Genomic DNA, 25,963 nt, shown 5'->3' on the forward strand with positions numbered 1-25,963 from the left:
TGCCTACTTACTGAGCAGCGTTATTGCTCTTGTCTTGCGGCAAAGCTCAGACACCACATTGGAGAAGAGTCGGGATCCCCTTTGAATCCCAAGCAACTTCAAGAGATAAAAGGATATTACTCATATTCAGAAAGCCAAATCTCTGCCGCTGTTTTTATAACATGCTGGTAAATCTGCTAGCCCATGACAATTGCTTGAATTATTAATCTTTTATGAACTTTCTGAGTAGAGTTGTTATTCTTGTAACAAAGTTGTAACATAACACTCTATTTCACCATTGTTTTTGTACCTCAACTTGTTCTTCCCTTTTGTTCTCACCGAGTTACTCCATCAGCTTTTTTTTTTTAACAATACAGTCCTATATATTTGCCTGCTTCTCTTTGCCCAATACATTGTATTTGTGTGACGGTTCCTCTGGTCGCTCAGTTGGTGTCACTGGCTTCATTCCTAATTTGTGTGCTAGTATAGGCTCTCCAGCCGCTCTACCCTACACAATACCCATGATCCATTCTCTACCTGGTGCCAACTGATTTCTTGTGCCTGTGTCCTTCCTCTTTTTAATTCTCTTTTCTTTCCTTCAACTCTCCTTTAGCCTCACTTTCCCTATCTCTTTAGCACTTTAGTCCACCATTTATTTACCTCAATCGTTTTTTTTATTTTCATCTCTCCCGCTATATCTCTTTGTGTTGGGTTATTTTCTTTCCACTTTCCCTTCACTCCATCCTCTCCTCCCCTTGTTGTGCCCTTCTTTACCAATCTACCCTTTCATCTGTCTTATGTTTCCTTCTCTTATCCAAGTCCCCATCCTTGTTTCCAAATATCTCTGTGTTCCTCTCTTTCTCTTTCCCACACACTCTTCCCCATAACCGTTTCTCTTCTTGCATCCTTTCCTCTTTCATAGCCTTTTTTCTTTCTATATCCTTTTCTACTCTTGTTCCCTCCTTTTCTCTTTCTCTCGCACTCCCTTCAACGAGCAAGAGCCCTATCACCCACCAGCTCATTAACCCTCTTCTCTTCTTTGCTGTAACATGTCCCGCGCTCTCCCATTACCCATCTCCTAATGGTCATTCTTCTCCCCTGCGGCTGCTTCCTCTTCCGCTCCTTTTCCATTCAACTTCCTTTATTGTCTTCCTTCTGTCCATCTCTTCCTCTCCTTGTTATTTCTCTCTCTTGTTTCTGGGCAGCAATGATGGAAATTTCGATATTGCTCTGTCAGTGGATGTCCTGGTGTCACATGAGGGCGTGGTGAGCTGGGACCCCCCGGCGATATATCGCAGCAGCTGCAGTATCCAGGTGAGATGTCTCTCACGTTACGTCATTGCATTAAGTATACCTTAGTAGGTAAATGTACTTATCATCATAATGGTGTTTCCTTTCGCTATTTGCCCATTCCTCCTTTTTCAGTTTAACTGTTTGCTTAAAAAAGTGAGGTAAACTTGAATGGCCTGTTGCCAATGCTACACAGATCCTACAGGCACAAGCCTTAGAAAGTAACAATATCCCTCTGGTAACATATTCTACAGGCTGGGGCCTCAGACAGCATGGGACGTCTCTCAGATTATAGAGATCCCAGAAGGTCCGGCATCAGATGAATGGCTTATCACCCATATTACACACATACTACAGGCACAAGAAAAAACTTGGAGGCACCTCCTTCTACCACTTAGCCGCAAAAATCTGGAACAACATCCCAAAAGAGATCAGAAACACCGAAGATCACCACAAATTCAGGAAATTACTAAAAACCTGGCTCTTCAAGACCACAGACTCAACCTGAAAATCGAAACAGGAAAAAAGGATGACGTAACAGGAAAGGACACTAACATTCCTAGAAACAACAGGGAAGCTCCCGCAATGCCGGGCAGGTGACACAGGATAGACTTAAAACACAGGTAACACCCATTGAGATAGAGTCAGCTATCCCAGCCAATCCCCTCTTCACTCCACCTCAACTGCTACCATGTTCCAAAATATCAACGGGCCCGTTGTTAGCATGCTGGTCCCCTCGCGGGACCCGCAAAGGACGTCCGGTCTGACCAGGTCTGACCTTTACCGGCGCCATTAACCACTTACTGCCTCACTTGTAATGAGGCAGAATGAGTCTTCCCTCAGGTGATAGAGATCTTGGAAGGTTGGGCATCAGATGAATGGCGTGTTGCCCATGCTACACAGATCTTACAGGTACAAGCCTTAGAAAGCAACAATATCCCTATGGTAACATCTTCTACAGGCTCAGGCATCATCCAGCATATATACTCCCCAGGTTATAAAGATCTTAGAAGGTCAAGCATCAGATCAATTGCCCATGCTACAAAGATCTTATAGGCTCAAGCCTTAGAAAGCAACAACATCCCTCTGGTAACATATTCTACAGGCTCAGGACAGGTATTCCCCAGGTTATAAAGATCAGATGAATGGCCTTTTGCCCATGATGCACAATTCTTACAGGCTCAAGCTTCAGACAGCAGAAGATTTACTCCTTGGCTTGCAGTGGGATATCCTAGTTCATCTGCATTTAGCGTGCCTCTATTAATGTTTGCCCATTGGACTTCTTTGATGGGTGCTTCTTGGACCTCTTTGATGTGAGCGTGTTGCCCTGCATTGATGTATGCTCCATGGCATGCACTGATGTGTGCTTGTTGGCTTGCGTTGGCGTTCTTTGATGTGTTCTTGTTCATCCACATTGATGTGTGAAAATGCTAGTATGTTTGCCAGTTAGACTGCAAGGGCATGCACTAGGTGGCCTGCATTGATGTGTGAACATGCTAGAATGGGTGCCAGTTAGCCTGCAACGACATGCACTAGGTGGCCTCATTGATGTGTGAAAATGCTACAATGCGTGCCAGTTAGCCTGCAATGGCATGCACTTTGTACCCTGCATTGATGTGTGAAAATGCTAGAATCGGTGCCAGTTAGCCTGCAACGACATGCACTAGGTGGCCTCATTGATGTGTGAAAATGCTAGGATGTGTGCCAGTTAGCTTGCAAGGGCATGCACTAGGTGGCCTGCATTGATGTGTGAAAATGCTACAATGCGTGCCAGTTAGCCTGCAAGGGCATGCACTAGGTAGCCTGCATTGATGTGTGAAAATGCTAGGATGTGTGCCAGTTAGCCTGCAAGGGCATGCACTAGGTAGCCTCATTGATGTGTGAAAATGCTAGGATGTGTGCCAGTTAGCTTGCAAGGGCATGCACTAGGTAGCCTGCATTGATGTGTGAAAATGCTACAATGCGTGCCAGTTAGCCTGCAAGGGCATGCACTAGGTAGCCTGCATTGATGTGTGAAAATGCTAGGATGTGTGCCAGTCAGCCTGAAAGGGCATGCACTAGGTAGCCTGCATTGATGTGTGAAAATGCTAGGATGTGTGCCAGTTAGCCTGCAAGGGCATGCACTAGGTAGCCTCATTGATGTGTGAAAATGCTAGGATGTGTGCCAGTTAGCTTGCAAGGGCATGCACTAGGTGGCCTCATTGATGTGTGAAAATGCTACAATGCGTGCCAGTTAGCCTGCAAGGGCATGCACTAGGTAGCCTGCATTGATGTGTGAAAATGCTAGGATGTGTGCCAGTTAGCCTGCAAGGGCATGCACTAGGTAGCCTGCATTGATGTGTGAAAATGCTAGGATGTGTGCCAGTTAGCCTGCAAGGGCATGCACTAGATGGCCTGCATTGATGTGTGAAAATGCTAGGATGCGTGCCAGATAGTCTGCAAGGGCATGCACTAGGTGGCCTCATTGATGTGTCCATGCAGGCCACCATCAATATGTGCTTCTTTACCTCACAGGAGAAATGTTGGGCTGCAAATTTAAATGCAAGAGGGCCACATATGGAGGTTTAATTTGTGGTTTGACGGGTGTTCATTGCTTTGCAGAAAGCTATTTTTGATCTGCAGTAGGATGCATTAATGGGTGTCCACCTTCTGCTGCTTTTAATAGGCAACATGTCAGTTGCTGTGCATGGATTGTGTTCTTTATTGTGCACGGGTAGGCATAAATGTGCCCTGCATAGAGTCGATGTACAGCGGTTTCACACAATTCATTGTGCTCTGTGACCAACAGAACTTGACATTTTAAGTTCATACTAAAAGCTTCCTGTCATTCTTGGTCTATCATGCCTGAGGTCACCTCTTTCTTGGTCTTGCAGGTCACATATTTCCCCTTCGACTGGCAAAACTGCAGCATGATATTCCGCTCGTACACCTATGACACCACGGAGATGATCCTCCTGCACGCGGTGGATGAGAAGGGCCGAGAGATCAAGGAGGTGGTCATAGCAGAGAACACCTTTGTGGGTAAGACAATCACAGCAATTGAATCGGTAGCTCGGAAAGAAGGTATGCAAGGCAGTGACCCAAAGGATGGGGGGGTTGAGTGAAGGTTGAACAGCCGAAGGCACCTCTGATATCCCGGTGAAAATGATTAAGCTTCTGCTTGGGCCTGGCACAGTCAATTTCCCACGTGAGGTACCTAGCGAAGCATCAGCTGAGCACAGCTGCAGAGATGTAGTACGCACTAGCAACAGCATAGGATGATGGATCTGATATCTAAGGTCCTGCTAAATCTGCGTTTATGTAAGATCCTTCTGGGTCGTGGAGCAAATTCCTGGAAGTCGTAGATCAAAACATCTGGAGAGCCAAAGGGTGCAGACCCCTGCTCTTGACAGTTTAGGACCAGAGGTATTGAAAATCACAGAACTTGACGGCATATGTAGATGGTCTAGACCTTCTAATATTAACACAGGCCACCATACTATATCGCCTCTGATCTCCAACAGCTCCCGTTGCGCCTCTATGGATTCTCTTTCCGGCTCATTAGCCTATAATGTACAAGTTGAAAGACTACAAACATAGAAAAGGTGTGTGCAGCGGTATACATTCCCAACACGGAGACCAAAAGGGTTGAGCCGGGAGAACAGTTAGAGCAAAACATTTAATGGGGCTACCCTCGAGTGTGTGTTATATAGAGCGACATCTTTCTGCAGTGTTGCACTATGAGTGCAAGTCTCCTTGGAGTAGTCTGTCTCTTGGCCATTCTCAATGGCCTTCATACCCTTCATGGATAATGGCCAGTGAGACTCATCATTTTCCTGTAAAAGCATTTACCTTGGTAGAAAACCTTGAAACCTTACTTGTGATGGCTCTTGGGCACCGAAAGCTCACAGCTCATTGTGGAAACTGGTTAGGACCCCCTGCACCAATTACTTTACCACTTCTAGTAGACTACAGGCGGTAGTAATAGCCTTTCGTTGACCTGGCAACCAAATAGAACAGGATCACGATAGATCACCAGGCCAACACAGTTTCCAGTCTGTTATTACATGGATTAAGTTAGAGTTTAAGGCTCTGACCTTTCAACAAAATACACTAAATTTGAAATAGCACTAACATGATTAAGAATGCCATACAACACACATGACCCCAGTCACTTCCCGTAGCCTCAGGTGAAACTGAATATTGGGGGAAGCCCATTGGGTGGTATGACAAGATGCCCAGCCCATGAGGCGTTCACGCTAATAAGACACGGCCTCCCACAAAAGCAATGTTCTGGAACCTGCGGCTTTCCATATGTGTTGGATTTTGACCCCTTACCATTCACTATGCTGGCTAGGGCTGACAGGAGCTGTAGATCCAGCGGTTGTAGACCCCTGCTCGTGAGAGTGGAAAGACCAGAGGTATTTAAAGCTCACATACTGTGCAGTACGCATACAGGTGCTGCGCTATACGGTGAATTCTGAAACATATTCCTACCACCTGTCAGATCTGTTCACCACGGTACACACGGAGCTGGCAATGCAAGCAGCACTGCAAGAAAATGGTCCCGGGCTGCCCAGTTTACGCTGCACCATACTTGCTTGTGCAAGAAATGGGCTGTGGTCTGTTTGGTACAGCAGCACAAACCAGAAAAGATGGCAGTGTCCATAAAATCTTGCTGTCTCTTCAGGTACCAGAGTGGTCTAGGTACGAGGTCCAGCAGAGCCTACAAAGTAAATAGAACCATCCACACAAATGGCTTCCTTTTTGTGGTATATTATGTAAATAAACTACTGAGCCTAGTGTATCATACACCAATCCTTTGTGACTATTCTCTCTCTGTCTGTCTGGCTCTTTTTCTCTCTCTCTCTCTCTTTCTCTCTCTCTCTCTGAACTAGAGTCACGTTGTCAGGAGCGTGTTTGATAGAATGAAACACCATAGAAAAAACACAGATTTCAGGCACAATTTCATTTTTCTCAAGAAACGTCGTTTTCACAAGCCGGAATGTGTTGTGACATCTCAAAAAAACAAAATGTCAAGAAAAACTAACTTCTTTCTGCAGGAGGCATTGGCGAAGCAGACAAACACGCCCAGAATTTGCACATTTTTCTGTGGAGCAAATGCTGCCATTTCGCCCAACCCTATTAGCAACCCCAGCGTCTTGCCACCTTGGCCACTATACACTCTGGAAGTCATCAGACCTGTTGGCCATCCTAAGGAGGTCTGTCACCCAGGGGAGTTGCTAGGTCTGGAAAAGACCAGGGGCTAAGCTGATGTTGGAACTGTTGGGACTGGGGGCTAGCTAGTCTTTTGGCTGTAGCTCCTGAGATTCTATCTGGGGCTACAACCAAAAGATCAGGGGCTATAGCCCCCTTAGATCCCCTTCTAGCTACGCCCCTGCTGTCACCCCACCCACCCTCTTCCACCTACACCCCCCTTCTTCAGGCCCACATGTGTCCTATGTACTCGCTTCCCACTTCTGTGTCGGCAGGTGGCTTGGAATTTCAGCTGTGCTAATGCTGCGTTTTGTAGACGATATGTGCATTCCACGATCCATTCACCAACCCATTGTGAGACAAATACAGCCCGATCTCTTTTGTGTAAGTTTGTGCAACTTCGTGCCAGCACACACAGATACTTCCTATAACAAGGCTCACAATAAGTTTCATGCGGGAGGTGATGATGCTTAATGGATACCCTATCCCTAAGGTTTATTGTTATTATTTATTTATTTGCTTATGGTTCATAAAATCATTTGCAAAAATACAGACAAAGAAAAGGAATACAAGATTAGAATTTTGTTAAGATACAAAAAATAAAGAAAGTTTCATTATTAACACAATCCTTAAAAACAATCACAACCTTATTACTCAACAATTTACATCATACGACTCATAAAACGAAAAAGCATATACAACTTCAATGCATACACATTAAAAACGAAACACTTACATTATCATATTCCAGGTACAAAATCCCTGGACAAAATACAAATTACACACTAAACCTCTAAAAATCTTTAGCTTCTTTGTAAAAACAAATAAAAAACATATATTGCTCTGCAATATGCTAACCCTGGATATATTTTAGATGAGCTCTGATTCCTCCTTAGGATAAATCACATATATTTTTCAAAAACGCTGTTAATCTAATCTTTAGTGCCATTCTATAACCATGTAGCATTTGGTACCATGAGAATTCTCTATTAACAAAATTAGTTGATTCAACAAACTGTGAAAAGTATAGGATTCTCTGGGGGAGGAGAACTGGACATACTAAAAGCAGATGTTGCAGCAATTACACTTCTCAGTCAACTTTACAGAACCTACACCATTTAACATCATCACTGTTCTTATTTCTAATCTTCAGTATTTTATTGGTCAACATGACATTAGTTCTGAATCTCATGGTCTGATTACGTATGATCTTACTTGGATATTTTACTAAATATTCCTCTAAAACAGGATAACATTTCCAAAAAGAACACGCTTGATTATTTTTATTTAATTCGGTTTTTTTTTATAATTCCCGAGTTTCCAAGAACAGATCCTGCATTCGAGCCTCTGTTCTGTGTGGTCTTGCTTCCAAGAGTAGCATGTTGCGCCTCTGCTCTCCTGCCCCTGTGCCATTCTAACATTGCAACCACTGTTGGAAGAGTCTTTTTAAATATCAACAAATGATGCTTTCTTCAAATCCAGCATGTGAACAATTGATCAATGGGAATCAGATGACTGACTTGTTAGGACAAAACATACAACATAAGCTTCACCATAATATTTGAGAAGATCTCTTTAATATTAAAAAAGAACTGAAAAAATCCTTTATTTTCAATTGCTGTTGTTGCTAGCATTGCTCCGGTCCACCCTTATTCTCAGGTAGGTGCCTATTGTCATGCACGCACCTCACCGCTGCAGTGCGCACTTACCTGCTTGCTCTATCCTCGTTTCTGCCTGCAGTGGGGGTCTCCACCTGGTACTAGCCATCCCGAAGGGCGGCTCAGGGTCATTCCCAGCCCCACAGTCATCCCTGGTGGTCCCAGGGTCTGCACCATGGCCGCCTCAGTGAGCATGCGCAGGGAGTCAGCGTCTGCCCGGCACGCATGTGCACTGCCTAGGAAGCCATTCGTTGCCATGCCAGCGTTGGCTGACTCCATTACTCCGCTTCCTGTTTCCTGTATTTAGCCCTTGCTTGCTGGTCGGCAGACGTGTCTTAATTGCGCTCTGTTCCAGACCTAGTTCTGTACCAGCTTTTCACCTGCCCGTTGGCCGTTTTCTTCCTTGACCTGTTACCCTCTTCTGCCTTCCCTTTTCTTCCTCTCTGCCATGCTCTCTCTCTCTCTCTCTCTCTCTCTCTCTCTCTCTCTCTCTCTCTCTCTCTCTCTCTCGCTCTCTGCCCTGGTCCTTGCGGTCTTGGTCCCCTAATTGACTGGAACTTCTTCAGTCTGTTTACCATCTGTCTCCCCCGGTCAATGCTTGCACAGCCCTGCCCCACGTTAATCCGGGGGAGCATACTGTAGGATAGGGAGATGCTGGCAGGCACTCTTTTCTGTTTCATACTCCGAGACAGGGCCTGGGGCTGACTCTTGCGTTGCACTATCCTCGGGGCTGAAGCCCTGAAGGATCCACTAGCCTCGGGAAAAGGATCTTCCCGCCAGGAGACACAACGAAAGAGAGACCAGGTATTGGACAGATTAAGACACCTTAATTCAACCAAACCCAAAGTCAGTCATGCACAAATTACGTGATGAACTACAAGCTCTCAGACTGGAAGTTACAGTGTTGCAACAGGAAAATGCAGCCCTACGTGGGACCCTTCCTTGTGATTCTGCATCAGCCTTGGCTGAGTCTGCTGTGGCATATACTTCGAACCTGAAATATGGTGATTCAATAAAATTAGCAGAGTTCTGTAATTACTACAATATCCAATTCAGGTTTTGACCACAACATTTTCAACATGACAAAGCAAGGATCGGGTTTATCTCAAGCAATCTTATGGGTAGTTCCATCGGATGGGCAGCTACTTCCGTCTTGGCAAATAGTCCAATTTTGAAGGAATTTGGCGATTTTGAGAAAGCCTTGTGTCAGTTTTCCAATCCCCCAATTTGGCTGTGACTGCCCAGAACCAGCTCCGCTATTTGAAGCAAGGACATTTAGACCTCATCTATTACCTAAGTCGTTTTCGGGAGCTCGCAGCTGATTCCCAATGGCCGGAGGTAACACAACGTACTATGTTCCGGAGGGGCTTTGTGAGGAAAACAAAGATGAACTTGTCCATACCCCTGAGCCGGATCCTTGCAGGGTTTGATTGATCATGTGATAAGCATAGATCAATGCTTGATGAACGTTGTGGGAAACAATGACGAGCCTGCGACAGTGCTTCCAGACCAGCCTCTGTGTTGCCGGTCCTGGTTGCTCCTGTGAGGATACCACCAATGAACATGAACCCTTGCAACTGGGCACTCTACGCAGGCCATTATCGGAGGCCGAGCTTAGGCTCTGTCGTCAACTTAGGCTATGCCTCTACTGTGGAGGGAGTGGTCATTATTTGGGTTCAGAGCCTGTCCTCTATGAACCTCGATGCCAGCTGGAAACTAAAGGGCTTGTTGCATAGAGCGGAGGTAGCAACAAGCCCAGTTTCTGCTACTAAAACCCTGAGTGAAGATCCAGTCTTGCCAATGTCGCTGCTACGGTTGTTCACCGTGAAAATGTGCTTGCGCTGGGACAACAGCCAGTCCTCTGTCTGCACCAGAGCTTTGTTGGATTGTGGGGCATCAGGAAATTATATTGACACATCCTTTGTGCAACAAACCGGAATTCCATTGGCCTTCAAACCTGTGGCTTGTTTATTGAAGTAATCAACGGATCCTCATTGGCTTCTGGATCTATACACCAGCACACATTGCCTTTGGTCCTGTCCATTGCTCATCACGAGGAGTAACTAGCACTTGATGCCATATGGGCGCCATCGTATCCCATTATTCTGGGCCTACCCTGTCTGGTCAATCATAATCCTCATATGGTCAGTCAATGGTGCCACTGTTGGAAGTCAGATCCGACATTCCCGATATCCGGTCTTCCTCCACGCTGGGATCCACTCTCTGGAATACAGGAAGAATACAATGGCTTTGCTCAAGTTTTTGCTGAACTTGATGACATCTCTCTTCCACCCCACTGTGTGCAGGACTGCAGCATCGACCTATTGCCTGACAAGCCTATTCCACGTGGTTGGGTGTATTCCTTGACTGTCCCGGAAAAAGAGGTTCTATGTTGTTACCTAGATGACTCTCTACAGAAGGGGTTTATTGTTCCATCTAAATCCATGGCTGGGGCTTCCCTGTTCTTTGTACCTAAGAAGGAAGGGAGTCTGCGTCCGTGTATGGATTATCGCCTTCTTAATGAAATCACAGTGAAAGACGGTTACCTTCTCCCCCTAATCTGGGACATTATGGAATCTCTACATTCTTCTACTGTGTTCACCAAGTTGGACCTGCGTGGGGCTTACCATCTGCTGCGGATATGACCGGGGATGAGGGAAAAACAGCCTTCAAGAAACCCATGGGACAATTTGAATATCGTGTAATGCCGTTCGGACTTTGTAATGCCCCGGCCATTTTTCATTGATTCATGGACTCCATCTTTTCTGATATCATTGGTATTTCAGTCTGTATCTACTTCAATGACATCCTGATTTTTCCCTCATCCCCAGAAGAACACGTGCTCTGTGTATTGAAAGTACTTGCCCGATTGGCGGATAACCGACTCTATGCCAAAGCGGAAAAGTGTGTTTTTCACCAGAACCGCATCGAGTTCCTAGGGCACATGATCAGCTTGGCTTGGATCCATATGAATCCCAGAAAGGTGAAAAACATCCTGGATTTTCCTCCACCACGGGACTTCAAGGCAGCTCAGAGCTTTTTGGGGTTCACAAATTTCGACTGCAATTTTATACCTGGTTTCTCCTTTCTGTCTGCTGATATCGCCCACCTTCTTTCATCCAAGATGACGTATGTATGAGATGAAAAAGCCGAATCTGCCTTCTCTGCCCTGAAGAAATCCTTTGTTGAGGCACCCAACCTGTGGCATTCAGATGAAGTACATCCCTTTATTGTTGAAACCGATGCCTCCAGCCGAGCCGTCGGGCTGTACTACTGCAATTCAATCCTGATACCAATATGAACCACACCATTACTTTCCATTCCAGGAAACGCACCTTGAGCGAAATCAACTATTCTGTAATTGAGAAGGAATTGTTGGCAATCAAAGAGGCCTTCATTCAATGGAGGCACCACCTGTTAGGAAGTCGTCATAAGGTTGAGGTGCGTACTGACCATCAAAACCTCCAGTTCCTTAAAACCACCATCTGTACCAACAGCCGTCAAGCCCATTGGGTCTATTTATTTTCTCAATTTGATTTCATCATCTCCTATATTCCTGGACCACACAACTTGAAGGCTGATGCCCTGTCACGATTATATGGCCACAACTTGCCATCTAAAGTACACACCTGTCATGGCCACAGGCCCCAGAACACAAACACCACACCATCTAGTGATGGGGGCAATGGGTCACTTGACTTACTTATGTCCCTTTGGGACCCATAAACACAGGGGCCCTGGCTGGACTCAGTCCTGGTGCCTTTGGCGCCAGGCTCATATAGAGATGTGAGCAGGAACACTTTATTTCAGTGCAGGAGTGCTTTTACTTTATTTCAGTGCAAGAGTGCTTTTATTTTACAAGAACTTTCCAGGAGCTGAAAGCCTTTATCCAGAGAAACTCGGCATGTGCTTACTCATCAGGTGTGGCACCCTAGGCCTGGTCTTCATGGGCTGACTCATCGGGTGTGGCAGGGTGTGGCAGGCAGGCTGATCCTGTTGGGCATTGGATCAGAAGCTCAGCTACATAAGCTGCTCCATCCTTAAGGCCGGTGCTTCGCGTTACTGTGCCCTTGCGTGCAACGTGACGTTCACCGCTGCTTGGACTAGTTTACTTACCTTTGAAACCAGACGTTCTCCTGCATACTCGCCTGCAGGAAACCGGTGCTTCATCGCTTCATCTGCAGACTCATCTCCTGATATCCTGTGATCTTGATCCCGACGCTGCAGCACCGCACTCTACATCCACGAACTTGGACCCTGTGAGGAAGAAAAAAGACAAGGTTAGAACATCCGTCCTAGGGCCACTCTGCATTTGAAACCCGCACGCCCCCTAGTTAACAACTTAACAGCTACTGTACCGCTGCAGCTTCGTTCTTCATTCCCTCCGGCTGCCGCCTCGAGCTCCGCAGCTTCGGCAAAAGAGCTAACATCAAAAGTATAACGGACAGCAATACAAGACAACAAACTTTACCATACAACAAAAACAAACAAGGAAAGACAAAGGCAAACAGGAACACTTACCTGAAGTAAAGTGACTTAGTCACAGCAGGACTGGACTACCACGTGCAAGGGACCAGTGAAGGAACTCGGTCCAGATCATACAAGCGCCCCTGCCAGAAGCAGCAGGACGGAGTGCTTGCCAAAACTAATCAACAGGTGAGCATTCCAGGGACAGCGCATCCCACGGGTACCACGGTTTGGGAGAAGGGGTCTGGAAAGGGATCAGGCGCACAAGTTGGCATACTCACGCCCCCTATTCTCCACGCAGGAGCAGTCCCGAGCAGCATCACCTATTACCACCAGTCAATACATAACCGCAGAGCGCGAAGTTAGACCCGAGCGACCTCACCCCCGGGAGGGCTGCAACTGTGCCCCAACGCCCCCGCAGAGACCGGGTGAGCGTAACAACACCAGGACGATCTTACCAGTTAAGCACTTCCTGAACGTTGTCGTACAACGTAGTTGTCCCGTACATACAACAGGTTATAGAGGCCACAGCACTGGACTCCACAGCTGTCTCACCCTCTCAGGATCCTTCTGTACGAGCCATTGACAGGCTTTTGTTCTATAAAGGATGCTTGTACTTACCATCCCTTGACCGGCGACTGGCTATTTTGTCCTGTTTTCATGACTCACAGATTTCAGGGCATTGTGGAGTAAAGGTTACTCAAGAGCTGCTTCTCCGACACTTCTGGGGGTCTGGCTTGCGGAGACAAGTCCGGGATTACGTATATCAGTGTTCTGTTGTGCCCAGTGCTAACCAAGCCATTGCCGTCCTGTTGGTCTGCTTCCACCACTTGAAATACCACCTTATCCATGGCATACTATCACCACCAACTTCATTGTGGAATTTCCTGAATCCCATGGAAACACCTGTGTCATGGTTGCAGTTAATTGCTTCACCAAGATGGCCCATTTCGTCCCTTTTCCTGCTTTGCCCACTGCTGCCCGGATGGCTACTGTATTTCTTCATGAGATGTTCCTATTGCATGGCCTCCCCGCCAGGATTATCTCGGACACAGGTCTGCAGTACATTTCTCGATTCTGGAAGGAGGTGTGTTCTCCCCTGGGTATACAGCGGACATTGAGTTCTGGATACCATCTGCAAAGTAACTGCCAGATGGAATGGACTAATCAGACGCTAGAGCAGTATCCGTGCTGTTATGCCAACGTGTTACAGTTCAATTGGTTTGATTTCTTGAATACTGCTGAGGTTGCATGCAATAATGCCTACCATGCCTCCACCAAGCACAGCCCGTTCTACGGCTCCTATGGATTCTACCCTAAGATGTGTCCTGTCACCATACCTGCACACACAGAGTACCATGCCATCTGTTGATGCCTTGCTCCAAGCACTGCTTCATGTTTGGGCTGTGGTGATGCATTTGCTCTAGGCCTCCTGTGCACACAGTCGAAGTGGATCGGAGACGATCCATTGCCGCCTGCTACCGAGTGGGTGGTCGGGTGTGGTTATTCAGCCATACCTACCTGTGCATAAAATGCTGTGCCATTTGGCTCTGCATTTTCGGGGTCCTTTTCGCATCCAGATCTGTCTCTCACCTGGGGCTTTTAATTTGCAGCTTCCAGATGGGTGGCGGGTCCACCCCGTGTTCCATGTCTCGTTACTTAAGCGTAATGTACATTACACTTTTGGCTGGGGTCCTGCAGCTCCTGTTTCTTTGGACGTCGATGGTCTGCCGGAATACGAAGCTGAAGAAGTCTGTGATTCCAAATACCAGAAAGGGCGTCTGTTCTTTCTCATTCACTGGAAAGGCTATGCGGCCTGTGACAGCTCCTGGGAGCCTGCATCGGGTGTCCAAGCCCTCGTCTGGTTCTTTCATCGTTTCCCTTGGAAGCCCGGTGCCCCAGGAGGGGGGTGTGGTGTCATGAATGCATGTCACTGCCTCGGCCCGCACTTACCTGCTTGGCGGCTCTATCCTCGTTGGTGCCTGCAGCAGGGGTATCCAGCTGGTATCAGCCGTCCCAAGGGGTGGCGCAGGGTAAGTCCAGGCCCCACGGTCATCTCCGGCGGTCCCAGTGTGTCCACCATGGCCACCCCAGTGAGCGTTCGCAGGGAGTCAGCCTCTGGCAGGCACACATGCACACCGCCTAGGAATCCATTTGTTGCCATGGCAGTGGCGGCTGACTCTGCTACCGCGCTTCCTGTTTCCCTAGCTATATAGCCCTTGCTTGCTGGTTGGCAGACGCTAGTTTTGTACTAGCTTTTCACCTGCCTGTTGGCCGCTTTCTTCCTTGACCTGTCACTCTCTTCTGCCTTCCCTTTTCTTCCTCACTGCCTTGCTCTCCCTCTCTGCCCTGGACCTTGCCCTCTTGGTCCCCCAATTGACTGGATCCTATTCAGTCTGTTTAGCATCTGGCTCCCCCGGTCAGTGCTTGCACTGCCCTGCACCACGTTAATCCGGGGGAGCACACCGTGGAATAGGGAGATGCTGCCAGGCACTCTTTTCTGTTTCATACTCGGAGAGACGGACCTCGGGTTGACTCGTGCGTTGCACCATCCTTGGGACTGAAGCACTGGAGGACGCACAAGCCTCTGCAAAAGGATCTTCCCGCCAGGAGACACAACGAAAGAGAGACCAGGTATTTGACACCTATAGACCCAGAGATCTCACCGCAGAATAAATACCATAGTCATATCATACATGATACCTGTGGATACAACTGTGGGGGTTCTAAAATTCTTTATCTCACTTTAGTCATAAACGTTGTGCAATTTCTGTGCACACAACATTACTATTGTGGGAATTTCTTGCACAATATGTAATATTCATTGCAAGGTTTTCAGGCACAATATTGGTACTTTTACAAATATACATAATCAAGCATACACAAATACATTGTAATACAAAGCGGGTACATATTAACACAATCTGACATAAGAAATCTTCAATTATATAATTTCTCATAGATATAAGAATTAATAAGGACATATTTAATTTCTCAATATACTGTAGTATTCTTACATTTGGCCCAGTAACTCTTCTTTAATGATCTTTAATATGATTATTGCAGAACATTTTAAATGAGGTTGGTATGAGTCCCAATTTCTGTTCTAACGCTTGTATAACCCTTTTCTCATTCCTTATATTCAATTCCAAACCTCAGCCATTCATCCAAAATTCCATTCAGCCATTCGCTAGCTCTACCAATAATACTCTTATTTAAGAATCCTATACCATTTCAACCTGAAAAAGGGGAGCAATACAGACAGTGATGAGGCAGATGAACGCAGGTATCAATATCAGAGTTCAAGTACTTGATATCTGAGGATTTATTTTAAATCGTTGAGTGGTACCTTGGGAATAATAAAGGCAGGTGTTGAATTGATCATAATCATTGGCAATGCCGTGGGCTTTGCCCCTGTCATCGTTTTAGCCCTCCTCAACCATTACAGAAAGGGGCCAGCTATTTCCAAATCTGTTTTGTATTTTATATTTGTTTAATATTTATATCGCGCACCAAACCCTGAGGAAGCTGGGCACTTGAAAGCTTAAGGTTACATGCAGAAAAGATACAAATGGGCATGAGGACAATAAAATAAGTAGGTCCCTGGTTACATATAGGTCCGAGGAAGCCATGGGTAACAAAAAATTGTTACATACAATGAGTCGATATCATACATATTCAATGAGCGAACAACAAGATAGCAGTATCTTAGTGGTGAGTGGAGAGCCAGTATTTTATGCTGGCTTTGAAGGAGAGGAAGGAAGGTTCCTGTCTGAGAGGGATGGGGATGGAGTTCCAACGTTTGGCAGCTTGGACCGGGAAGCTAGCTGCTCCGGCGGTTTTGAGATTGAACCTTGGTACCACCAGACTATAGTAGAGAGAAGATCTGGTAGTACGTATAGGTTTCTGCATACAGATTTGTCTGCCAAATATTTCGGGGCTTAATTTGTGAGGCATTTTTACGTGATGGCCAGGGTGCGTAGTGTGATTCTATCAGGGATGGGCAGCCAGTTGGCGCTATTCTGTGAGTGGATATGTGGCAGGATCTGGGGAGACTGAGTGTGGCTCTTATTGAGTTATTTTGGAGTACCTGGAGCCTATTTAGATTTTGTTCAGATGTACCAAGGAATAGTGTGTTATAGCAATCACGTTTAGATAGAGCGAGTGCTCTAGCTAGCGTTAGACCACTGTTTGTGGAAAGATAAGATTTGCAACTGTAGATCAATTTGTTGGTATAGGCTGTGGAGGACGCAACACTGCTGACCTGTCTTTTAAGAGAAAGAGTTGAGTCAAGATAGACCCCCAATGTTTTTATCTCTTTGGAGACGTTAATTATGTTGCCGTAAATGATGAAGGAAGTGTATCTGGTGTCGAGTTTTTTATTCAGGTGTGCCTGTGTACCAATGATCATTAACTCGACCTTATCGTCATTGAGGCAAAGACTGTTGTTGGCCATCCATGCTTGGATTTCGCTGTAGATGTTTTGGTCCTCCCACCAACAGGTGCAATCCAGCACAAACTGCCAGGCCATATGACTGCAGCATTATCAATGATAAACCTTTGAACAGACTCAGCAGTCTCTGATCTTACCATTGGCACACTAAACGGAGGCGCAGTGAAAACCCTCCATTTTTAGCGTGAAGGGGAACAAAGTGGTACAGAGGAGAAGTGCTTGCAGATGATGAAAAGTCCCACTGCTTTCCGTTCTATGCTCCCTATAACAGTGACAGATGAGAGTGACAAAAACTATCGAGTGCAAACACATTTTAGAAGAATGTATAAATGATAGGGATGAGGGGAAGAAATCTGTTAGGAAAATCGAATTTTGCTTTTATTAGATTAATTCATCGCTTTTATCATGCTTTCAAAATTGCTGGTTAGCCACTTTCTTATAAAAAAAAACAAATGCACTAAAAAGGATTAAATTTTTTTTTTTTAAAGTACAACAAGTACAACAAATAACTAAGTTTAGAAAAGGTTTAATATTTGGTCTTCATTTTCCCCCCATCTTTCCCATAGTAAAGTAGTCTTTATAAAATCTAATATAGTCCAAAGTGTTTCTGAATTTGGTTGACATAAAGATTCTGATCAACTATGAATACTTTTTCTAGGATTTGAGAACATATCTTTGATTAAAAGATCCAAGATCCCAATAGCACTGGCTCTTGCAGCTCTTTGTAATGAGTTGAAGTGTTTTGTCCCCTGATTCGCCACCACTCAGTTTTCAAAATGCAAATCAAGGCTGTTATCTTAAGTGACAGGATCAACATGTATCAATGATTCCTCTGAGTTTTCAGGTTGTGGCCGGAATCTCGCCTGTCTACCAGCCAAACTATTGCATGGTCTCTAACTCAACTGAGAAGTCTTAAAGATCATCTGGTGTTAAGAGAATCTCCACATTTCTCGTTGAACCCTCAATGCCCTGAGTTGCAGTGTTAAGTTTAGCTGTTCCTTTCATAGAGCCAAAATGCACACTGGTGAACATTGCGCTATAAAGCATGAATGGAAAAATGCAAATAAACAGAAAATACCTTATGGGATCAAAGATATATTGCATAGATAGACATTGTGGAAGGATTGCTAGCTAGATATACAGAGGCAGCTAGATAACAAGGAGGAAAGGAAAGCTAGATGAGATGGATGGCAATATTGATGGGAAGGATGCAGAGGTATGATGAATGTCAGCATTAATAGGAACAATCGGCTAGTAGAACAGAACAATTGATGGATGGAAAGCAAGGAAGAAGGATAGGTGGGAGCTCAGATGGAATGGATTAAAAAGGTTGAAATCTCGATAGGCTGGATTCCAGAAAACAAAGATGGAAATGATGGCATGTAGATGGAAAGAATGACAAGTCGAAGAAAGGATAGCTGGATCCACCATCAATAATGCCAATATTGCCACTGTAAGACACAGTCGTGTTGGTGTAGTCCAAATATTGCCAACATTTACCCCTTCTAAGGACACTCCTGTGAAAGCTTTGCCCAACTATTAGCACCATTTGCCCTTGTAAGGACACACCTGTGGTGGATTCGCCCCAAAATGACAGCATGTTCCCCTTTAATAACACATCTGTGATGGCTTTGTATAGATAGTGTCAGACTTTGCCCCTGCAAGGACACAAATGTGATGGATTTCTCACCAAAATGTCAGCATTTGCCCCTGTACGGACTCGCATGTGATGGTTTTGTCCCGAAATGCCAGCATTTTCCCTTTAAGGAGACACCTGTGGTGGATTTCCCCAATACTCCCAGCATTTATCCCTTTTAAGGATACGCTTGTGATGACTTTGTTCAAACATGCCAGTCTTTGTCCCTGTCAGGACACACCTGAGACTGCCTCCCCCCAGTATTTCAGCATTTGCCCCTGCAAGGACACACCTGTGATGATGTTTCCCTAACATGTCAGCATGTGCCCCTTTATGAAGGACACACCTAGGATGGCTTTGCCACAACATGCCTGCAATTGCCCCTGTACGAACATATCTGTAATTGTTTGCCTCATTTGCCAATGTAAGAATATATGCAATGTCCACATTAAACCTAGACATAGTAAAAAGGCTTCCTTTCACCGTGGTCTGGGGTCTGTAACCTTTGTCTCTCAAGATGTTTTGGACTACAACTCCCATCATCCCTAACCAGCATAGTCAATAGCCAAATATCATGGGAATTGTAGTCGGAAACATATGGAGAGCCAAAACGTTGCAGACCCCTGACCAAGGTGAATGGGGGTCTTTTTACTATTTCTATGTCTATGGTTAATGTACTAGTGGGCATATGTTAAGTTGCACACGTTTTTCTAAGCTTAAACGCCTGTGCTGAACATATGGCCTTTATTAAGCTACTTTGTCCAATTTTAGCCTGCTCTCCGATGATGACATCACAATCTCAATATGCATTGTCATTTTACAGAGTACTTAAATAATGCTCATATAGCTAGCAAATACCTTTGAAGCTTGAAAAATGTGCCCATAAATAGTAAAAGGCCTTTTATTCACAGCAGTGAATGGATATCTTTTTATTATGGCTGCTTAATTTAATTGTGTTCAAACACTAACTTTTGTGTACACCCCTCCTCATGCAATCACCCTCCATTCCCTGTGCATGCATGCCGAGGACACGCAGCAGAAGTTACAGCCACACTGCTCACTGATTCGTCACAAATGAGTATCCCTCCGCTGATAGGATTCACTAGAAGCTGAGAATTTCCCATTGAATCAAAGAGCTGGGAGGTTTTCCACATCCGCAGGAACAAAAGAGTGCCGATACAACATTAGGCTCAAGAACGTTTCTGAAGCACACAGGTCAATGTTGTATATCTTTATATCAAACCACTAGCAAATAGTAAATCGTGAGCTGTCTATGAATTCATATATAAGTTCTGTTATTCCATTGAGTTAGAGCCAGTTCCATCAAGATACTTCAAACAGTGCAGACAATGACCTCAGAGCTGCCACAGGGATCTCCAAAAGAGACCACATCTCAGCCACCAGAAAATCCGTCCACTGGCTGCCCGTTAAAGAACGCATCCTCTTCAAGTCCCTTGCATTGACCCACAAGTGTCGCCACGACACAGCACCTCGCTACCTTGCGCAAAGATTCTCTGCGCCCCGTCAAGCAGACCTGCTAGATCTAACCAAACCAACCGTCTCGCCATTCCCAAAAGCCTCAGGATCAGCGGGTGGCTCTAGCTTTCCAGTTTTAGCAGCGACTAACTGGAACGTGCTTCCTCCCGCCATCAGAGGCATTGAATCCCACATGGTTTTCAGAAAAACATTAAAAACCCTGCTGTTCGTATAAGCCATCCGCTCGTTACGCCAACCTGCAAGCTTATAACCATTGTAACACTGCCTGTAAAAATGGGTTAACTTATGAGCTATGTATCACTGCCTGTAATAATGTAGATCCTATGATCCTACCTTTACCCATGTAACTAAGTCACATTCTTGAAACAACGCCGCAATGCCTCTGAGCTGCGAGGCGCTTTACAAATATAAATAAATAAATATATCATTGTGTCAAAGTCAAGGTAATTTAAGTCATTGAACCACTGAGACAACACATACTACAAGGCTGCATTTGCAGGTGATCAGCAGGGCTCACATTAGCCTAATGATGCTTTAACTGTGAAATGTCAGGAAATCTTACAATACAAATAATTACGCATTTTATTTTTTTAGAAAACGGGCAGTGGGAAATTCGTCACAAGCCCTCACTTAAGAACACCCTGTCTGGGGACCCTCTGTACGAGGATATCTCATTCTACCTGGTGATCCGACGCAAGCCACTTTTCTACATCATCAACATCATCATCCCCTGTATCCTCATCACCATTCTGGCCATCTTTGTCTTCTACCTCCCACCAGACGCTGGTAAGAGCTCCAGAAGCATGGAGGAAGCGGGAGGACTGGGTGGGCAATGAGTTGGGACAATGAAAGAATTCCAATTGGGGTAGCGGAACGTGAATGTAATAGAAGCAGTAAAATAAATGTGTTGGAAATTAAATCGAAAGTAGTGATCAAAAAGGGAGTGTGAATAAAGGACAACAGGCGTACATAAGGAAAAGAAGAAAATATTGAGAGGTAGAGAACATAGAAATAGAAATGAGACAGAGAGACAAGAAGAGAGAAGACATGAGTGAAAATGAAAAGCAGAAGCTGTTACAAAGACAAGAAAACATAAGGGAAGAAGATAATGAATGGAAGAAGAATAGTGAAAGGCTGGACAAGGAGGGCAGAAGAACCGTAAGGGGTGTAAAGCGAATTAAGGGAAAAGGCAGGAAGCAAAGAGGAGTGAGAGATCTATGACTTGGAAACAAAGAGGAAAAATAGAGGAGCCCTAGAGAGTATTGGGAAACAAAGCAAAGAGTAAACTTGGAGACAAAAAGGTGAAATAGCACTATTTTCCTTGCTGGAGATTCCATTACACTTATTTATTTATTTTAATTTTATTTTAACATAACATGTGTGACAACAGCCATACCCGAGGGTATCACGGCGTTAAGTACAGTAATTACAATAGAGACATTCACATAGGTAGCAGGTGGTGGTAGTGAGTGCCAGAAACAGTGTTACTCAAATTTGTCAAACAACCGGGTTTTTAATAGTTTTTGGAGAGTAGTGTAGGATGGCTCATTTCTAGTGGGTGTGGGAAAGGAAATCCAGAGAGACGGAGCCAATACACAAAAAGTGGCCCCACCAGATCTTTTGTTGTTTGTATTTGTATGTATTTTATTTGTAGAGCGCACCCTGCCCCGGGGCATCTGGACGCATGTTTAGAAAGGCAGTTACAGGTTACAGACATAGATGCATTTACAATTTACAAAAATGTACAACATAGTTAAGGATTTACATACAGAAGAGTAGACCTAAATATACAGAATAAGACAAAGTACAACCATTTCGCAGATGATAGGATTAGACAGCTGCATGTATTAAAGTGAGGTGGCCAGGGCATCCCGTTCATGTAGCCACAGTTTATTTTTATTTTTGAAGGAGTGGATGTATGGAACATTTCTGAGAGCATTGGGAAGGGATTTCCAGAGCTTAGCCGCAAGGACTGGGAAGCTCGAGCCTCCGGCTGTCTGAAGCTTGAAGCTAGGAATAGTCAATGTGTGAGCTTGTGCAGATCTCAAAGGTCTCAAAGGTAGCTGTATGTTGTGTGAAGCGCTTGGACAGGTAAGCAGGGGCTGCATTGCTCTGGGCCTTATGAGTTAGGACAAGTGCTTTGAGAGATATGTGATGTGTGATTGGTAACCAGTGCAGGTTGCGTCTAGTGGAGGAGATGTGAGAACGCCTGGGAACGTTGAGAGCTGCCCTAATGGCATTGTTCTGGGTGACCTGGAGTTTATCAAGGTTTCTTTGAATGGTCCGTAAGTAGAGGGCGTTGCAATAGTCGATTTTGGACATGATGAGGGTTCTGGCGAGGATCAAACAATTGCTCGTTGTCAAGAAAGGACGGCACGCTGTAATAAGTTTACAGGTGTAGGATGACGCTGAAACTACTGCATTGGTTTGTCTGTTAAGGGAAAGAGTAGAGTCTAGGTAGAGTCCAAGTGTTTTAGTGACGTTAGTGACATTAATATCATTCCCATCGATAATAAAGGATTTGTACTTGGGGTCCAGTTTGGTGAGTTTGGAATGCGAGCCTAGGATGAGTAACTCAGTTTTTTCGTCATTAAGGCAGAGCCCATGATGAGCCATCCAGGCCTGGATGAAGAGAAAAGACCTTGGCCGTGTGGCCAGCGGTGCGGGCTGCACACCCATATGCCACTATTCAGTGGTATGGTTCAAGTAAAAGTATTGCTAAATTGATTCCTTTTTCAAAAAGTTTCAATTAGGCACGATACGCCAATCATTAAATCAAATTATTGTGGCAGAACTAATCACATATGAGGCCTATGCAATTCGGGTCGAAGCCTTTCCTCAGGGCCTGTAATTCCACCTATTCATACAATCTTTGGTCACAGCAGTCATTGCATAGTCAACATTAAACAAAAATATCATCAGCAATAGATCATTAATGAAATGTTATCGTATCAACATATTCAAAGCATATGTTATCAAAATCATGTAAGTCAAGAAAAACACAGTTGCAACCATACATTACCCAATTTTCATTCGAGTAGTATGCATTTCATGAATCATGTCGAGGTTGAGGTAGATCACACGCAAAAATAAGGTTTGAAAATATCAAATAAAAATAATAAAGAAAACAAAACAAAGATAACACAAGAAAATAAAAGAATAATCAGTGTAATGGAAATCGTGCTGACCAACTTATCTGTAGTATCATAATGCCTCTAATCAGTATACTGAGACAGTGTCACTAACCTTCAGTAAGCGTAAATGCTGAAACTGACTTGCACTTTCACCAGCGGTCTTACCCGCGGGAAGAATACACGAACGGCTGCGGTCTCTGTAAAGAGATCGACCGCGTGTATGTGAGCAGAATAAATAATCACAAACAATGTTGAACACTACGTGTCATAATGGATGCAAACTTACATGAAAGTAGATTCGCAGTGCTCTGCCGAAGCCGAACGCTTTCACGCACGTGCACAGCAGTGTCTATATGAAAATGTTGTAGCAGCAACCAGTCGCCTAGGAAACCGTTGCTTGGTAAATGGCGGCCATTTTGGAATAGGTAAACTAGATAATTTTGATAATGCTCGTTAGGCAGCCATATTTGAATGGTACAAAGGTGAATGAAGCCTCCTATATTTTCTAAGAGCTCATTTTAGTCTATAGAGAAGCTCAATGCTGTGCTAATGCATTTACCTATTCGAACAATATGTGTAATTGCTATTAAATATGTTGAAACATCAGTTGTCCACGAAACCAATTATCTTTGTGACACATGATTACCACTTAATGTTGATTATTCAAGAATAATTTCAAAGAATCTAAACCAGGGCAAATGGAAAATAAATCAGAACACATTACTTAAAATACGTATATATCAAAACGGCTATAATGCGCATCAAAAATCGTATATATGCAGTTCAACATTACACAAATATACTAAACTACATAAAACAGAAAAAACAATAGATCATGATGAACAAACGTGTATTTCACAAAAAATATTCTCCTACAAAATTAAATACACGTGCATCCAAAATTCACAATGTTACGTGACCATAGGTTAGACGTTTCATAAAAAACAATTCAGATCCAGCTCCTTGTTCATCCCTTCTGGAGCAATGGACCCCATTCTTTCTATCCATTGTGCCTATTTCTGGGCTCACAATTTCTTCATATTGCTGTTCTGGCCCTTAGTTGGTATAACTTCCAAACGGCAAATTTGATCTGGGCGACTGTGTGTCCATTATCATAAAAATGCCTCGCTACCGATGATGTTCTGTTATTGAGTATGATACATGATTTATGTTCATTGATGCGAACATGTACTTTGCGTGCGGTTTCTCCCACATAGTACTGGGCACAAGGACACTTAATTGCGTATATAACATTCTCTAACAAACATGTTGCATGATATTTCAACTTAATCTGTTCTCCTGTTCGAGGATGGGATATAAATGGTCCTTTCATTATATTGTTGCAGTTCCCACAACTCATACACGGATATGTGCCCAGATGTTTATCAGGTGTTCTCTGCTTGTCCCTTTTTTTGTGCGTGTCAACTAGCAAGTTCCTTAAATTATCGCTTTTTTGATAAGCAAACACAGGGGGATTAACAAACAGTTATTTGGTTCTATTATCATTCTGTAACACACTCCCATCTTTTCAGAATGCTATCCTTAATTTGCTGAATGTGTGGAGAACTTCGTGACAAAGACCAAGTCTGGACTCTCCTGTTTTTGCTTAGTAATTAACAATTGTGTACGGTCATGTATGTCTGTCTTTTCTCTTGCTATTTGAAGGTCATCTTCCGGATAACCTCTTTCCTTAAGTTTCTCATGCAGCTTATTTAGTTCAATGTCACACTCTACTGGATCACTTACAATTCTTTTAATACGCAACATTTGTCCAAGAGGTAAATTGCGTAAGATGTTTGGTGGGTGAAAACTCATCCTATGAAGCAAATTATTTCTGTCTGTAGGTTTAGTATATACTGTCGTGGAAATCTTCAAGTCTGTAATGATGATCTGTGCATCCAGATAATGCACATTAGCGTTGCCTACTTCCATAGTGAACAGCAGACGGCTGTCAATATTGTTCAAAAAGACTAGAAAGTTATCAAGTTCTTCACGGCTACCTGACCATACTCCCAAAATGTCATTGATATAACGTATCCACTTCTTAAGCTGATCACTCCATTGTGGATTACTGATAATGTGGGTGATTTCGAAATTGAACATAAAACTGTTGGCATACACTGGTGCCATGGTGGCTCCCATGGCCGTGCCAGAAAATTGGTTATAATATGTGCCATTATACTCGAAACATGAATGTGTTGAGATAAAGTCTAATAGCAACATCAAGAACTCTTTGTTCGCTCCTATTGATTCTGTTTGTAACAAAAGCTTCTCCACCGCCCTTTGCACTATATCCTGTGGAATACTAGTGTAAAGACCAGTCACGTCTATAGTGAATAAAATGTCATCAGATGTTAGTGTAATTTTATCCAGGGTTTGAAGAAAATGCGAAGTGTCTTTTACATAGGTAGATGTTTGTTGTATCAAAGGCTGGAGAAAGTAATCTATATATGTCCCTAAAGGTTGTAGAATGCTACCTGTGGCCGCTACAATGGGTCTTCCTGGGGGATTGTCGAGCCGCTTATGTATTTTTGGTAGAGTATACAAGTGTGGCATTTTAGGATAAGGTGTCCATAAGTAGGTTTTGGTCTTATGACTAATCCATTCATTTCCGACTGCTGTATCAAGTAGTTTTTCAAGGTCATCCTTAATG

The 25,963-nt window shown here is 44.3% G+C and overlaps 1 protein-coding gene across 2 annotated transcripts in view; it reads left to right on the forward strand.

Moving 5' to 3' along the window:
- CHRNB1 (cholinergic receptor nicotinic beta 1 subunit) overlaps positions 1–25,963 on the forward strand; it is a 189,530-nt gene that overhangs the window by 93,814 nt on the left and 69,753 nt on the right. For both annotated transcript variants that reach the window (XM_069644480.1, XM_069644489.1), the window contains 3 exons: positions 1,185–1,293; positions 4,143–4,290; positions 20,771–20,962. In XM_069644480.1, the coding sequence (XP_069500581.1) occupies positions 1,185–1,293; positions 4,143–4,290; positions 20,771–20,962 (449 nt within the window). The remainder of the gene's footprint in view (positions 1–1,184; positions 1,294–4,142; positions 4,291–20,770; positions 20,963–25,963) is intronic.

Source organism: Ambystoma mexicanum, chromosome 1p, assembly GCF_040938575.1.
Source record: "Ambystoma mexicanum isolate Mex_15411 chromosome 1p, UKY_AmexF1_1, whole genome shotgun sequence".
Lineage (NCBI taxonomy): Eukaryota > Metazoa > Chordata > Amphibia > Caudata > Ambystomatidae > Ambystoma > Ambystoma mexicanum.